The sequence below is a fragment of the Coregonus lavaretus genome (assembly GCF_964263955.1).
Source record: "Coregonus lavaretus genome assembly, chromosome: 3".
NCBI lineage: Eukaryota > Metazoa > Chordata > Actinopteri > Salmoniformes > Salmonidae > Coregonus > Coregonus lavaretus.
Window position 1 is genome coordinate 50,828,717 of NC_139990.1, and position 15,288 is coordinate 50,844,004.

Here is a 15,288-nt window from a genome sequence, read left to right on the forward strand (position 1 = left end):
ATGCTTTACTGTTTGCTGAGAGGCTACAAGAGAAAGTACTGTAATCTGGGAGTATGGTGTGCTTTGTCAAAAATAAATTAACATAGTCATTATTATATGAAATCTAATGAAACACTCACAACAAAAGACCTTCGTTATGTGTTATGCTCACTACATCGAATTAGGGATGTCAAACTTCTCTCACTTCTCTGAAGACATCAGCGTCTTATCACATTTAGAAATTCTAGGCCTATTGGTCATGGATTCACTCACGCGCATCAGTGTTCTTCTGGTTTTGGATTGCGCCAGTCCTCTCCCCCACCCCGTTTTCATCCCTTTCATAATTGCCACCAACATAATCACACAGTTGCTGTGGCAACCGTTGGTGCACCTCTCTCTCTCTTTCTCTTTCTCTCTCTCTTGCTCTCTCTCTCGCTCTCTTTTAATACCCAAACATACACAAATGATAGTGAGAGAATGTATTAAGGCAGAAAAAGATCGAAGGCCCCCATTTTGATGTATTTTTGCACATTTATAATCTGATGACCAGTAGCACTATGAGGACTGATGGCTGTCAGTTTTTATCTTCATTTTATTCTTCTAACACCTGTGACACTGCATAGCAGCAATTATACACATTTTGCCATGGGGCAGAGAGAAACATGTGCTGTTTATAGTTTATCTCATGCTATTCTTCACATTTGACCATGAGGCTGAGAGAAATATTTCCACTTTTAAAGCTAATTTCCTGCTATTCTACACATTTTGGCATGATGCTGAGAGAAAACTTTGCAGTTTTAAAGCTAATTTCCTGCTAATCTAAACACTTTGCCATTGCTTATGAGGTGTTCATATGCTATCTTGGGAGCCCCCTGGAAGTCGGGGGCCCCGAGGCACGTGTGCCGGTCCATAATGGTCCATAACCCCGCTCTGTATAGCAGTTGCAGCGCATCATTGACATGGATAGCTCATGTCTTCTGTATACAGTCTTGCTGGTATTGGAACCAATCGTATTGGAACCATAATCACTTCCTTAAACCAATTACAGACCATCATGGATGGGTTGGAATTCAACATCCGAAAGCGCTGGATAGAACTCTCACCAGTTCGAGCGACCAATGAGAGCGCGTTTGAGCTTTGCGGACCTCAGTGAGACCAGTCGCACAATCCCATAGGCATTGTATGATCGGGTTCGGTCGGAATTTCTGAAGGAACTCTTATATCGGCGTGGAATAACGGGAACGTAAATTTGCAAAGGAAAAATGTGTAGTTTAATTCACGAAACAATTGTATCTGGCGACCTTCCTTTTGACGGTGTGATAGGCCTATTGTGCTGCACTTGCTCGCTATAGTGAGTTTTGTAGGATAGCTAGAGTTGCGTTTTCTTCTAGGGATTTTTTTTTTTACCAGACAATTATATGTGCAACACATGGAATTTATGCACATCGTTAAGTTACGAACATTTATTTTACCAGGAAAAGTTAGACAATATTTCCATAAACTCGTCATTGCACAGCTTGTAGGCTATTCTAATAATAGGTTATTCCATCGATAGAGTAAACTAAAATAATTGTAGTCTAGGCTAGTAAAAATAAATAGTGCAGATATGTCATATTGTCGACGGATATGCTGGAACACAACATTGGGCAGCAGTCTTCCTTCAACAGCCTAACCACAGCGTATTTATCGCAGCAATCCAGTGCGCACGGTCTCCCCAGCTGTTATCCGGCAGAACGCCCAGGTAAGACATGACAATATATTAACCTTTTTTGATACAGGAACATCATGAAACAAATGCTCAGTAATAGTTTAAATTGTCTTCATGTTTCTCATTACCTCTGGTTCCTCATATGGCACAAAGTGATTTGCTATCAATATGGATAAATATAGGATACAGCAACAAAACAGATTGATTTGAAAGCTGCGCCACAGAAATCAACTTATCACATAAACACGCTTATAAGACGCAGCTGATACACATTGACACAGTTTTTATACATTGATACTTCATATGTGATTAGACTACACACACGCAGCCAGTCAGTGTATACACACTCGGGTTCTGATACACCCACGCACTCTTAATGATACATGCAAGGCATTCCTCCGTAACCTACATGCAATACTGTATAAGTGCAGTGGCTGAGCTACAAGTTGTTCACCTGTAAAACAGATAGATGTGCCGATGTCCATTCATACACAGACCGGTTACAGCCAGATATGGGTACACAAGCAGCAGCAGGTTCATTGCGCAGTTAAACTCACTATGGGCATTTCAGAATTCAGTCTGCTTGCACTAGGCTACTTCTTCTCTGCTGGCCTTTTATCAGAACTATAGCCATTTTATTTTGTGCAGTGTGCACAAGGAATGTTGTTCAAATGTGAGCATTTAACATTTTGCTCTCCACAGGGTGTGGAGATATTTGCCTCTCCACACCCTGATTGCGATCAAACCCTTATGGGTTGTTCTACATTAACCCCCTGCTTGGATTGATTAGTATTCAGTGCAATGAGTCATGATGGACAAGTTTTGTTGCATCTTCTTCACACTATAGTATCATAAATCAATAAGAAAGATGCTGTTGCTGTGATACAATGGCATGCAGTATTAATCCTGTGTGTTTGTTCTGAATAAGTTTAGTGTCATGTCATGATGTCCTTCCTTCAGTGGACATGGAACTCATGGACGCATCATTATGATCTGCACAACACTTGAGTGTTTTGTCCTTCACTTTTCATTCCCATTTATTATCTCCCTCCCTCCTTTCCTCCCTCCCTTCCTTTAGCGTACAACAATGTATGTGAGATGGCCTGCCCCCTGCCCCCACTCATTATACAACTGCAATGCTTCTAGTCAGGAAGAGACATAACAATAGAGATATGACTATAGAGACACATCTATAGAGAGACATCTAACTTACGATGTTACAGTATACACTCAGTGGCCAGTTTAAGGTACACCCATCTAGTACCGTGTCGGAACTCCCTTTGCCTCCAGAACAGCCTGAATTCTTCGGGGCATGGAAATGTTGCTTGATTGGTATTAAGGGACCTAACGTGTGTCAGGAAAACATTCCCCACACCATTACACCACCGCCACCAGCCTGTCCAGGCAGGATGGGGCCATGGACTCATGCTGCTTATGCCAAATCCTGACTCTGCCATCAGCATGACGCAACAGGAACTGGGATTCGTCGGACCAGGCAATGTTTTTCCACTCCTCAGTTGTCCAATGTTGGTGATCGCATGCCCACTGGAGCCAATTCTTCTTGGTTTTAGCTGATAGGAGTGGAACCTGGTGTGGTTGTCTGCTGCAATAGCCCATCCGTGACAAGGACCAACGAGTTGTGCGTTCCGAGATGCCATTTGCCTGTTTGTGATCCGCCTGTTGCACGATTCTTGGCATTCTCCTTCGACCTCTCATCAACAAGCTGTTTTCGCCCACAGGATTGCCACTGACTGGATGCTTTTTGTTTGTCGCACCATTCTCGGTAAACCCTAGACTGTCATGCGTGAAAAGCCTAGGAGGCCGGCCGTTTCTGAGATACTTGAACCGGCGCGCCTGGCACCGACGATTATACCATGCTCAAAGTCTCTTAGGTCGCTCGTTTCGCCCATTCTAACGTTCAATCGAACAGTAACTGAATGCCTCGATGCCTGCTTTATATAGTAAGCCACAGCCATTTGACTCAGTCTGTAGTGGCAAATCATTTTCGTGAACGGGGTGGTGTACCTTATAAACTGGGCAGTGTATAGTAGTAACTATACAGATATAACTATAGATACATCTAACTTACAATGTTACAGTATACAGTAGTAGCTATAGAGATATCTAACTTAAGATGTTACAGTATATAGTGGTAACTATAGAGATATAACTATAGAGATATCTAACTTACGATGTTACAGTATATAATGGTAACTATAGAGATATAACTATAGAGACATATAACTTACGATGTTACAGTATATAGTGGTAAATATAGAGATATAACTATAGAGACATCTAACTTATGATGCCACTGCATATGGCATTTTTACATTTTTACTGTTAGGTGTGTTAGGATACTGGAGATACATTACAGAAATTATAACTGCCTGATGTTTCACTCTAATTTGCGTCTTTAGTCATGACAAGTCTTTTGGATTAGTATATCCTGCTGAAAAATGCAGGTCGGGATGCCTTTTCATGAGAGTAGATGTTGTTAGTTGAAGTGATAAGGAATGTGGTGATGGAGATAGGATAATGTATGGATAGAGGATGAAATGGAAGAGATCATGGTATCATGGAGAACAAGTGATGATGGAGGTAGAAGTTTGAGAATTGTCTGATAGGTGTAGATTGGACTCAACCTCATTTTCTCTCCCCATCTATCTCTCTCTCTCTCTTATACACAGACAGATCTGCAGTGCTATTCTAAGAGAGTTAGCTGCCTCAACCCACGCACCAAATCTGAGAAAGAGAGAGAAAGGGAGAACGAGGGAGATGGGAGAGAGAAGGAGAGAGCGAGAGGAATGAAAGGAGAGAGGGAGAGACTACAGAAAGGTTCAGAATGCCTGTAGAGTGTACTGCAGACACACACACACACACACACACACACAATCTATCTCTCTGACTGACATACATGCTGCCACTTCAACAACAGCTTTAACATTGTGCATTGTGCAGATCAGATCTTGCAGATGCAAGTGAAAGGACATCCAAACCACTGTCTTCCATCTTATTTAATGCTGGCTGTGTCACCCTATCTTGTTATGTTGTCTGGGTTGTGCATTTGTGGGTCTGTCTAACTGTGGTGTGCTGTGGTGTGCGGTGTTATATTGGTAAGTGCTGGGAGAAATGTACTTGATTCTGTGCCACCCACACACCGCCCTCCCACTCACGACCGTCTCTGCGTCTATACCTCTGGCTCTTCCCGCTCCCCACCAACTCTCTCTGCACATTTAAATCCCGACCCTACATTTATCCCCCTGCTCTCTCTCTCTGTTTCTCTCTTTCTTTCTCTCCCTCGCTCATCTGCTTTTCAGGAGCTGATGCTCCTGCAAAAGGCAGAGACACACTAACACACACACACGCGTAGCATACCTACACGCACACACTGTGAAGGAGTATTCTTGTATTTATTGTGTATTTATTTATATAGGATCCTAAACTGTCAATTAATTATCACATCCTTCCAGTTAATTGATCTTTATTCATCAGCTCAACCTTTACCTGTTAGTTTGTATGTAAGAATGAGTGACATGCCCCTTTAATCGTGTGAGCTGACTGCGTTCAAGCCTTGTTAATTAGCTGATTGCACTTGCACACACCTGTGGCCTGCAGCCTGAGGCACTTCAGTTTGTTTAAATGGAGGATGGTGTTCTGTGTGTGTGTGGGACTGCTGGGATGTCTGCAAGTTTTTAATAAAAAATAAGCTGTTTATTCCGATATCACTATCTTTGTCTCATCAATGTGAGGGCATCGGCCAGCTATGTCACACACGCATAACACCACACAAGCTTGAAGTCCACTCTCCTAATCGATTCTTTCTGTGTTCCATACAGGATCCACAAATCTGTGAAGACATTCCAGGCCTGACCCCCTTCATCCAAATGTGAAGACAATCCATGAAATCAAGCAGAACTTTCAGGGAACAGAAGAGTTCTTTATAAAAAAGTGATTTGGAACACCAGTGAGAACTGCTGGTTGTATTCTCCAACAGTGAGACCTGCTGGTTGTATTCTCCAACAGTGAGACCTGCTGGTTGTATTCTCCAACAGTGAGACCTGCTGGTTGTATTCTCCAACAGTGAGAACTGCTGGTTGTATTCTCCAACAGTGAGACCTGCTGGTTGTATTCTCCAACAGTGAGACCTGCTGGTTGTATTCTCCAACAGTGAGACCTGCTGGTTGTATTCTCCATTGTTTTTATTCACATGTATTGAAACAAGTAGAGCCATCAGTGATTTCAGCAGCCCCCCCGCCTCCCCTATCCATGCCTACATGCTCAGCGACAGATAGGGACTGTTTTGATAATTGTATGTAATTAGAATTTGTGTGGGAGACGGAGCTGTCTCTGTCTATTATCACCTGTAACCTCAGACACAATAACTTCCCACATTTACATATTTCTCTCAAACAAAATGCTTTTCTTTCAGTTTTAGGACCAAATCAGGAATAATCAGAGTTATTGAAGGAATGGCTCATGTGAACAATGTGCTATTCAGTCCTCAACCATCATAATGAGACACAACTGAATTCAATCTGTAGATTTACATCTACATCTCAAGCTCTTTTCGTTGTATATTCTATACTAGACCATACATACTAAGTTTGTACATCTAAAAACAGAGGTACCCACCAAGCCACTAGCTAAAATGAAAACTGCTTTTTCAGCTGTCTATTTGATATAATACGATTTGTCGTACCGTTGTATATTTTCTCCTCATTTGCGGTATTCGCTGTCCTCTGTCCTTAATGTCGGGCGCTTGCTCTGTAGCCTTCAGCCCAATCAGAGGAACAGTAAGTGCCTATGCATTTTAGATAAGACCATAAAACATTTAAGTAAATAAGTGGCCAATGCATATCTGTAGTTAGTGACCTGTGATGTTTAAAAGCCTGGAAGGGCAATGTCCTGCTTTACAGTCACACAGTAATGTTTACACTACGCCACAGCCATTCAGTGCCCTGACCCGTTAAGAACCACAACCTCTCCAACTGCCATTCAAAGGGTCTGCAACATCTAAAAGCACAGGAACACTAATTATTTAGATTTATTACAAATCATTTATTTAGCACAAGATTGAAACATTTATATGTAGAGATTTTGCTACTTTTTCAGAGAATATTAGTTTACAGGTTGATTCTAAGTGCAGACTTGGAATGTATCCAGTGCCAAAAGGACATAATTGAATCATTAACAGAAAATTAACTGTTTACATTTTAGGAACAATGTTTACAGAGGACTGTTGCCCTTAAAAACATAGGCTATGTGTCATTTTGTGACATATTATTGCCATAACCGAAAGGAAATGTATAAAATTGCCATAACTCATTGAGGAAGCTTACTTGTTGTCTTCAGCAAAACAAAGCACAACGTGTTCAGGAAAACGTCATGGTGAAGGTCAAAACCTTCTGTTTGATCTTTGATCCAAGGAGATTCCATCTATCTTTGTATTTTTGCTTCATAGCTATGTTTTGTATGGTAGATAGATTCTAGATCTAGGAGAAGAAATAGACGATCCGGGTTTGATCAAGATCATCATGTTCAATTTACCCTTGTTTACTCTGTGAGGCTTATACAGATCTGATTTTATTGTAATGGACTGCAAAATATTATCACAGGAAATGTTAAAGATAATAGTAACAGAATGAAAGCCATGTAAATACCTCTGTCACCAATGGTTGACACTTACAACTTTATATTAGTGGAGTTCTTTTCTCTTTTATCGTGACTTCCATCTCTTAAAGCGTATCTATAATTAATTCACAAAGTTCATCAGACATATTTATTATTAAATTAAGATATTTTGAAACTATGAGTACCAAACAACTCATACCTGCTACCTAAATGTTTCAAATAGTGTTTTAGTGGGTTAATTCTGAAAAAAGGATACAGCATTGTAACAGCGTTGAGTCGACAACAGAAAATAGAGCTCTTAGTCATGTAAAGATGACGCCCACCACCAATCTCCAAGTCTTCGCCGTCTCCCTCCTCTCTCTCCTTGCTGCCCCACTTAACACAGCTGAGGACAGCTCCCCCTCTCCCCCTCCCTCTCCCCTACGTACCGACCCCCGGCCTCGCCAGGGGGGCTCCACCGACCCCCCTCAGTCCACCCCCAGCCCCCCTCTCCTCCTCCTGGCCATCCATGCCAACCTCCGCCCAGCTGCCCTCCGGGGCAGGCCCAAAGCTCCAGAGAAACTTCCAGAATCCCTTGGGGTTCTGGAGACCCCTCCCCGACCCCTGGCCCAGATCATGTTCCCCAAGAACGTGACGTCTGCGGCGGCGGGAGCCCTGGCTCCTCCGTTGGGCGCGGCCCAGGTGGCTCCTCCTCCCCGCAGACTGGTGGATGTGGACGTGTGCCATGGTTACTATGATGTTATGGGCCAGTTGGACAACACCTTCAACTGCTCCAAGGACAGCTTCATCTACTGCTGTGGCAGCTGCCACTACCGCTTCTGCTGCCCTGACCCCACCCGCCGTCTGGAGCAGAGCAGCTGTACCAACTACGACTCCCCGGATTGGGCCAAGACCCAGCCGCCAAACGCCATACCCCTGGACGATGATGTGCCGGAACTGGACCCTCTGCAGCCATTGAGCCACAACACAGGCTTTGTGATTGGAGGCGTTATTGTGTTTATGGTAGCGGTTGCCGTGGGGATTAAGATAATGTTCAACAAGGTGTCGCAGCAGGCCAACAACGGAGAGATCAACATGCCCAGGTGAGGGGAGGGGTCAATCAGTCACAGACCAGACAGATGAACAGGCAGAGCGTAAGACAGACAGACAGTCACACAGACATATAGCCAGATGGACAGTCAGACAGAAAGACAAACACAGATTCTTTAGTAATTTCATAATGTTGTTATAACATGTTTATAGCATGTTTCATTCATAATATCAGACAATATATAATATTGTTGATGCCAGGGGGGGAACTGTTATTACTCCAGGCAATAAAACACATTTTACACCAGCTAATTACTTATACATTTACATTTTTTACATTCTCTTTTTGGTTTCTCCTTCTCTCAGAGCGCTGGTGGACATGTTGCGTCACCAGTCCAGTCCAGTGCAGCAGGATGAGAGGAACAACAGCGTGGCTCTGTGTGGTTCAGGGGAGGGACAGGGTACGCTGGGCAGACCTCCCAAAAACCTCTACGCCCCTGGCCTGCCCAGCAAGGACAACAGACGTGAGTGGCCAGGGGAGCATTCAGTTGGAACAAACAGGAAACATGTTTTTGAAATGAAAAAGGGAAATGAGGACAAGCTCATATAGTACACTTCTGTTTCAAAGTCGTTTCTCCTGTTTTGTGCTGTTGTTGGGCTTTAGGCTTATTTCAAACTGTCTTGTAAGAAAGGGGAAGGTATAAAAGGGATTAGATTAGATGAGGTTATTAGTCACATGCACAGGGTTGCAGATGTAATCGCAGGGTACAGTGAAATACTTATGCTCCGAGCTCCAACAGTGCAGGTCAAAAAAAGAGAAGCGAGTGATGGAAGCGGGGAGAACAGGCCATGATGGCTCGGGTGGCTGAGGTCCTTGATGATCTTCTTGGCCTTCCTGCGACACCTGGTGTTGTAGGTGTCTTGGAGGGAAGGCAGTGAGCACCTAATGGTGCGTTTGGCTGAGCGTACCACCGTCTGTAGTGCCTTGCGGTCAGTGGCGATGGAGTTGCCGTACCAGGATGTGATGCAGCCTGACAGTAGTCTCTCGATGGTGCTCCTGTGAAACACTGTGAGGGCCCTCGGAGACAGGCCAAATGTATTCAGCCTCCTGAGGTTGAAGAGTCGCTGCCGTGCCTTCTTCACCATGGTGTCTGTGTGGTTTGACCATTTCAGCTCATCGGAGATGTGTACGCCATGGAACTCAAAGTTTTCATAGAGGGACAGTTATGTATATTTGAAACACAGTGCAATACCTTGGTTGATTCCCACAGGCTCAATAAATGATAAGTGAGTGAGCATGTAAAGGTGAATTGGCCCAGGTAATGTAAAAGAGGATGGATGCCTTGATCTTAATGTGGTTAATACACCATGAAGCTGGAAATCGCCTGATAACATCCACAATTTAACACATCATACAGTATAACCCTCTGATGTCTCACTCACATACACACACACATTATGTACACACTGTTGCTCCACAGCTGATGACTGTTTATTTGTTTGTTTTGCAGTGGGGAATATTCAACACAATTTTATCCACTCAGGAACCAGTCCAAATCACACTGCTACCATCGGTAAGACAACTGGTGGTGTAAATGGTTGGTTCCAGTGACATACTGTAATGTATGCATCTGGTGCCCTTCCGTGTTTTACAGTTATTAAACTCACAATAATGTCTTGGATGTCAATGATACCAACCTGGTTAGATAAAGGTTATCTAAAAAACAACAACATCGCATTAAGAAACAAACACACTCTAACATAGCTGTCTTTTGACCCCTCAGAACGCGCCCCCCGTATGAACAATGCCCAGCTGGCGGCTGGAGGCACTCTTCTGTCCAGCAAACACAACAACACTAAAGGGCAGCCCTCCTTCCACCACTCCCTCCATAACCTGGCACAGCTCCCCCCATCCTACGAGAACGCCACCAAGCCAGAGCTCAACAGATACTCCTCGCTCAAACGCCTGGGTGAGTAGTGTACCATGCTGCAACGTAGAGATAGACCCCGTCACACAGTAAACAGTAGCTCTACAACTTATGTGTTTCACTATTCCTCTTTTGATTGCAGAAAAGAGTGGTCTTGATGAATATTCATCGGGCTACTGCACCACCAAGAGGCGTCCCCACACGGCCCAGCCCGCTCTCCAGTCCTCCAGTCACCACATCCCCTGTGGCGGAGACTACAACACCATGGGTGGGAGGGGCACCCTCCCCCGCCACGCCCCCCGACCCTGGATCCAACCCACCGGCCTACCCCCCGTCTCCCCCACGGTCAACCCCTACCCCCTGGACCCAACTGAGCAGCACTACAACCCCAACTACGACACCCTGTCCAAGCCTGCCAGGAAGGTAATGTCGCAGGACCAGCTGCTCAACATGGGGGACGTCCCTGGGAACACTGGGACCCTCTCCAGGATGTCCAAGAACCAGCAGCACCAGTACTACAAAGCCATGGCTGCTGCTACTAAGAACTCCAACACCCAGACCCTGACACGGAAGCCCAAGGATCGACCCCAGGAGCGGCCTCAGTCCAACAACCAGACCCTGACGAGGAAGCCCAAGGATTGGCCCCAGGAGCGGCCTCAGGAGCGTCCTCAGGATCGTCTACTCATGTCCCCAGATCACCTGGAGGAGAGCATGGGTAGAGGGGTCGGTGGGATGGGGGTCGGAGGGATGGGAGTGGGTGTGCCGGATCCATATGCCCATGGAGGCGGGGGAGGCATGGTCCCCACTCTCCCCCGGGGTGGTCTCACTCCTCAGCAGAAAGCCCAGTCCCAGCAGAATGTATGTGCCACACCCTCCCTGGACCGCCACCACATGATCAAGATGAACTCTCACCCCACCTCCGGGCGGGAGCAGGAGAGAAGCCAGGGCATGACAGGGCATATGAGCGGAGGCATGGGGGGAGGCATGGGGGGCTGGGGTGGTAGCGAGATGCCCGGGGCGGGGGTTGTCATGGGAACAGGGACGCTAGGGGGCCACAGCGCTAAGAGGATGGCTTTCGCTGCCAAGAGGCAGAACACTATAGAGCAGTTACACTTTATACCAGGAGGGGGCGACGGAGGAGCGGGAGGAGGAGGAGGAGGAGGAGGAAGTAGAGGAGGAGGAAGTGGAGGAGGAGGCAGTCAGGGCATCAGGACAGGCAGTAAGAATGAGGTGACGGTGTGAGGGGCTCCAGGTAGAAATTGCCATCAACTGCAGATCTAGGATCAGATTATCTCACCCCTAAACCCACCCTTAACCATTAGGGGGATGAAAAAATATCTGGCTCTGTATCAGTGGTTAGGGCAACTTCTACCTACTGTGTGTGTGGTCTTCATGAAGAGAGTAGACATATGAGAATGGGAAAGGTAGAGAAGGAAATGTGGTGAATCAATCTGTACATAAAGGGAGATGAAGGACTTGCTTAGAGATCAACTTGGTTAAAATGGTAGAGGAATGGAATTATCCTGCCATTTTCATATATGTGATACATCAGCCATATTTCATATCTAAATGTGCCATATTGCCATACACTGGTGCCATGAATAACTGAAAAATAACAAACGTGGGAGAAATTACATAGCTAGGACTTAGTTAAGAAACTGGTTTGTTCATGCATAACCTTGTGTTTTATATTAAATGTTTTATAGAATAAATACACTTTTGAGCCATATTAGAAAGGATGGACCAAGATAATACATCTAAGTATGATAGAGAGGGAAGGGTGGTGTACGGCCAGACTGTGTACTTCAGTGTTACATAGAAAAACAGGATAAACTTGTATCAAAGGATGCTATTTTCCTCATGGAGCATTGAACTGATGATCTTCATGACCTATGATGTAGAATGTCGGATGATGTGGGGTTTTGAATCCGGGGAGCGGTGTGCGAGTGAGCCCACCTCATTCTGACGCAGGAAAACAGAGATGTCGATAGTTGCTTCTTGTGTGAATGAATGAGTGACCTTGGCGAGATTGGGCGGGGGGGGGGGTTTGCAGCTTGCAGTCTGAAGACAGAGCCACCACTGCCTGACACCATCGGCAGGACAGTGCATCAGCTTCCACACATTCTCTAGTTGGCCCCTGTAACTGATCTAAGGTCAGTTTTGCATCCCACCACCGCCTAATAGTTATACTCAGCATTTGGGGAGGTTACGCTGATCCTAAATCTGTGCCTAAGAGCAACTTCTACCTGGAGCTCCCCTGTGACCCAACTGTCTTCATCAGGACAACCAAATGTGATTGAGCCATGAGTCACTTTGTTTGACGAGGAACTTCTGAGTTGGTCAGCCTTCCAATAGGATGACTAGCTACTGCAACTACAGGGTATTTTCTTTCAAAGAGCACAAAAAGTACAGTATGATGCAGGTGTTGCACTTCATAATACAACTGACCTTCAAAGCCATGCATTGGGATACAAATAGAATAGCACAGAGAAAGCACGTCTGACAATCACCATTTTATTATTCTCACCAGAGGAGAACTGACACAAGCCAACATTTCTACAGGACAATACAAATTATTGGCTTCAGAGCAAGCCAAAGTGTGTGTGTCTAGGGAATTGACTGTAACAAGGCAGTGGACTATAGTGCATAGGATGACTCCAATGATCAAGCCGTCAGATAGGAGGTTGAGACTCAGAAGAGACTTGGGTGGTTAGGATGCCCTTCATTAGAAGAGGACCTTGCTTTTTCATAGTAACACACTCCAACCGTTCTCTATTAGGTAGAAATGTCATAATATCAATAATAACGCTTAATATTAAGGGCTATCCTATCCTACATGTGTGGCTTTGGACCATATAATACAGCATATTAACGCTTTCACTTAATTTTTGGTGTTGATATTGTCACTGACGTGTGAGTACTAATGTTCTGTAGATACCTGGAGTTAAACTTGTACAAAACCATGAGCAGTTTTTTTCCCAGCACAGCTCAAAGAGGGAAACACTAAGACAAAAACGTTTTTGCACAATCCCCTGAAATTTGCACCAGATACAGACAGGCATACTTTGTATCACGTCTTCGCGGTTTACATTCAGCAAAAAAGGACACTCACTGTCACTGGTGATGCGCGAGGCTGTATGTGTGATAAACTTAAGGGACTTAAGAAAATTAAGAGACTTGTATTAGACTAAGAGAGAAGTATAACTGTATATATCATCTACAGTATACAACTTGTCTCATATTGCTTACAAATGGACAGAAGAAACAAATCTGACATAATTCAGGAGATGAAATGACTGACATGTTGATACAGATTTTCTTTTGACAATCTTCCTATACACAATGGTAACTTCCCAGTGAGCAAAATTACATATTTTAGACATCCAAGGACGTCGGCGTCAAACGGTGCTCACTGGGTAGTCCGTGTCGGTTATTGTCATGATTACGACAAGTGTTATTATTAATGATTATTATAATTGTTGTTATAATTAATAGTTATCTTATAGTTATGATGTTGGTGTTATTTTTCTTAGTGAGATTTTAAGTGTTTACTTGTTTTTAGATACTTATCTTTCTCATGACATTTTGTTTGTTTTTGTTACATCTGAACACAAAATGGGGATTAAAACTAACACTGTCTAATCTTGATGCATGTCAACTCCATGGCTTGGCAATGCATTGACAATATTCTTGAATACATGGTTTTATTACAGTAGGTTTTGAGACAATGGCCCAATTACAAACCTATCCCTAGTTCCTTTCCCTAGATGGAGCCTTCTATCTAGACTATTTGAAAAGATTGCATAGGTATTAACAAAAGTTGTGTTCGTTCCACATGTTGGGGTGGAATCATTACACTCACAGTTCACAAGGTCATACAATATTGATAGGGACTAGGGAGGGATAGGTTCTGGGTCTGGGACCAAATTGAAACACTTGCTAATACCACAGCCTAACCCAATAAAACCCAAAGGGTTAACAACACATGATGTCACAATGTATGTGTTTACATGAATGTCTCAAACACAGGTAGGTAAAAAGGGTATAACAGTAACTACCTGAATGTTCAGTAACAGTGTATTTTTTTCAGGGAATTAGGACAGCTAACCTAGTTTTAGATTTGTATTAAAGTCACAGAAAGTCTGTAGCAATGTCTGTACTATTTCCACAAGCCATAACCATCGAAACAGTCATTACATACACTTCTTCCATTATTTTGTACATGGTAAACCTTTTTTGTGTAAGTATATTGTATTTTGTATAGCTAGTACAATCAGAATATTCTAATGGATTGTGGCTCTCTTCTATAACACATTAATTTGAGGCTTCAACAAATTATATGTGAGTATTTAGTGGAATGTACAGTGACCACCCAAATGCTTAACATTTAACATATTTCTATATAGCCTATTATGTGGCAACAGGGATATTTTTGAAGAGTAATGACAAATAACACATGTAATAGATGGTGAATAAAATAAGACACAGAGATGAATGAATAGGTGTATGTTTCGACACCATCATGAATTCATTTAAACCTATGTAGAACGAGGAAGGATAAATCTAAATCTAGATTTGTATGAGATTATATAGATTTGTATGGGATGATATTTACATGTGAACTTCATGAATGTTTTCATGACTATTATTAATTTTCATATATAAAAGCCTACTTTTAATTTCTCCAATGCATTTTGATCCCCTTGGATACAGCAGTGATCGAACACTACATTTATAAAATAAAGTTGGTGGAAAAGGTTGTCAGACTTGTTTCTTTCATCAGGGTCTTACTCAAGTACTGAAGAAATTGTATAATATTGGGAGTGATAAACTAGCCATCCTACTCAACTATTCTCATATGAAGTGACTTTCCTGACAGGTAAGATTGAATAAATGTTAAGACGTTCTGTGGGAAGTTGTTCCTACATTTACAGTAGGCTACAACTAAATTACTAACTAATAGGGCAACCGCCCCTCTGGAGAGATACCGTCCTGCAAGCCTTCATTTCA

At 43.6% G+C, this 15,288-nt stretch overlaps 1 protein-coding gene across 1 annotated transcript; it reads left to right on the forward strand.

The window, feature by feature from the left end:
• Positions 1-5,768: 5,768 nt before the first annotated feature.
• Positions 5,769-12,304, forward strand: LOC311119574 (uncharacterized protein). Its single transcript, XM_084157759.1, has 5 exons — positions 5,769-8,403; positions 8,717-8,874; positions 9,862-9,924; positions 10,135-10,320; positions 10,421-12,304. The coding sequence occupies exons 1-5, from the start codon at positions 7,634-7,636 to the stop codon at positions 11,518-11,520; spliced, it is 2,277 nt and encodes a 758-aa protein (XP_084013885.1). The 5' UTR covers positions 5,769-7,633; the 3' UTR covers positions 11,521-12,304.
• The last annotated feature ends 2,984 nt before the right edge of the window (positions 12,305-15,288 follow it).

Excerpts from the sequence above, each read along its gene's own strand:
- LOC311119574 (XM_084157759.1), top strand. The coding sequence starts at position 7,634 with ATGACGCCCACCACCAATCTCCAAGTCTTCGCCGTCTCCCTCCTCTCT. Across the intron at positions 8,404-8,716 it reads GGAGAGATCAACATGCCCAG|AGCGCTGGTGGACATGTTGC; the intron begins GTGAGGGGAGGG and ends TCCTTCTCTCAG. Across the intron at positions 8,875-9,861 it reads GCCCAGCAAGGACAACAGAC|TGGGGAATATTCAACACAAT; the intron begins GTGAGTGGCCAG and ends TTTGTTTTGCAG.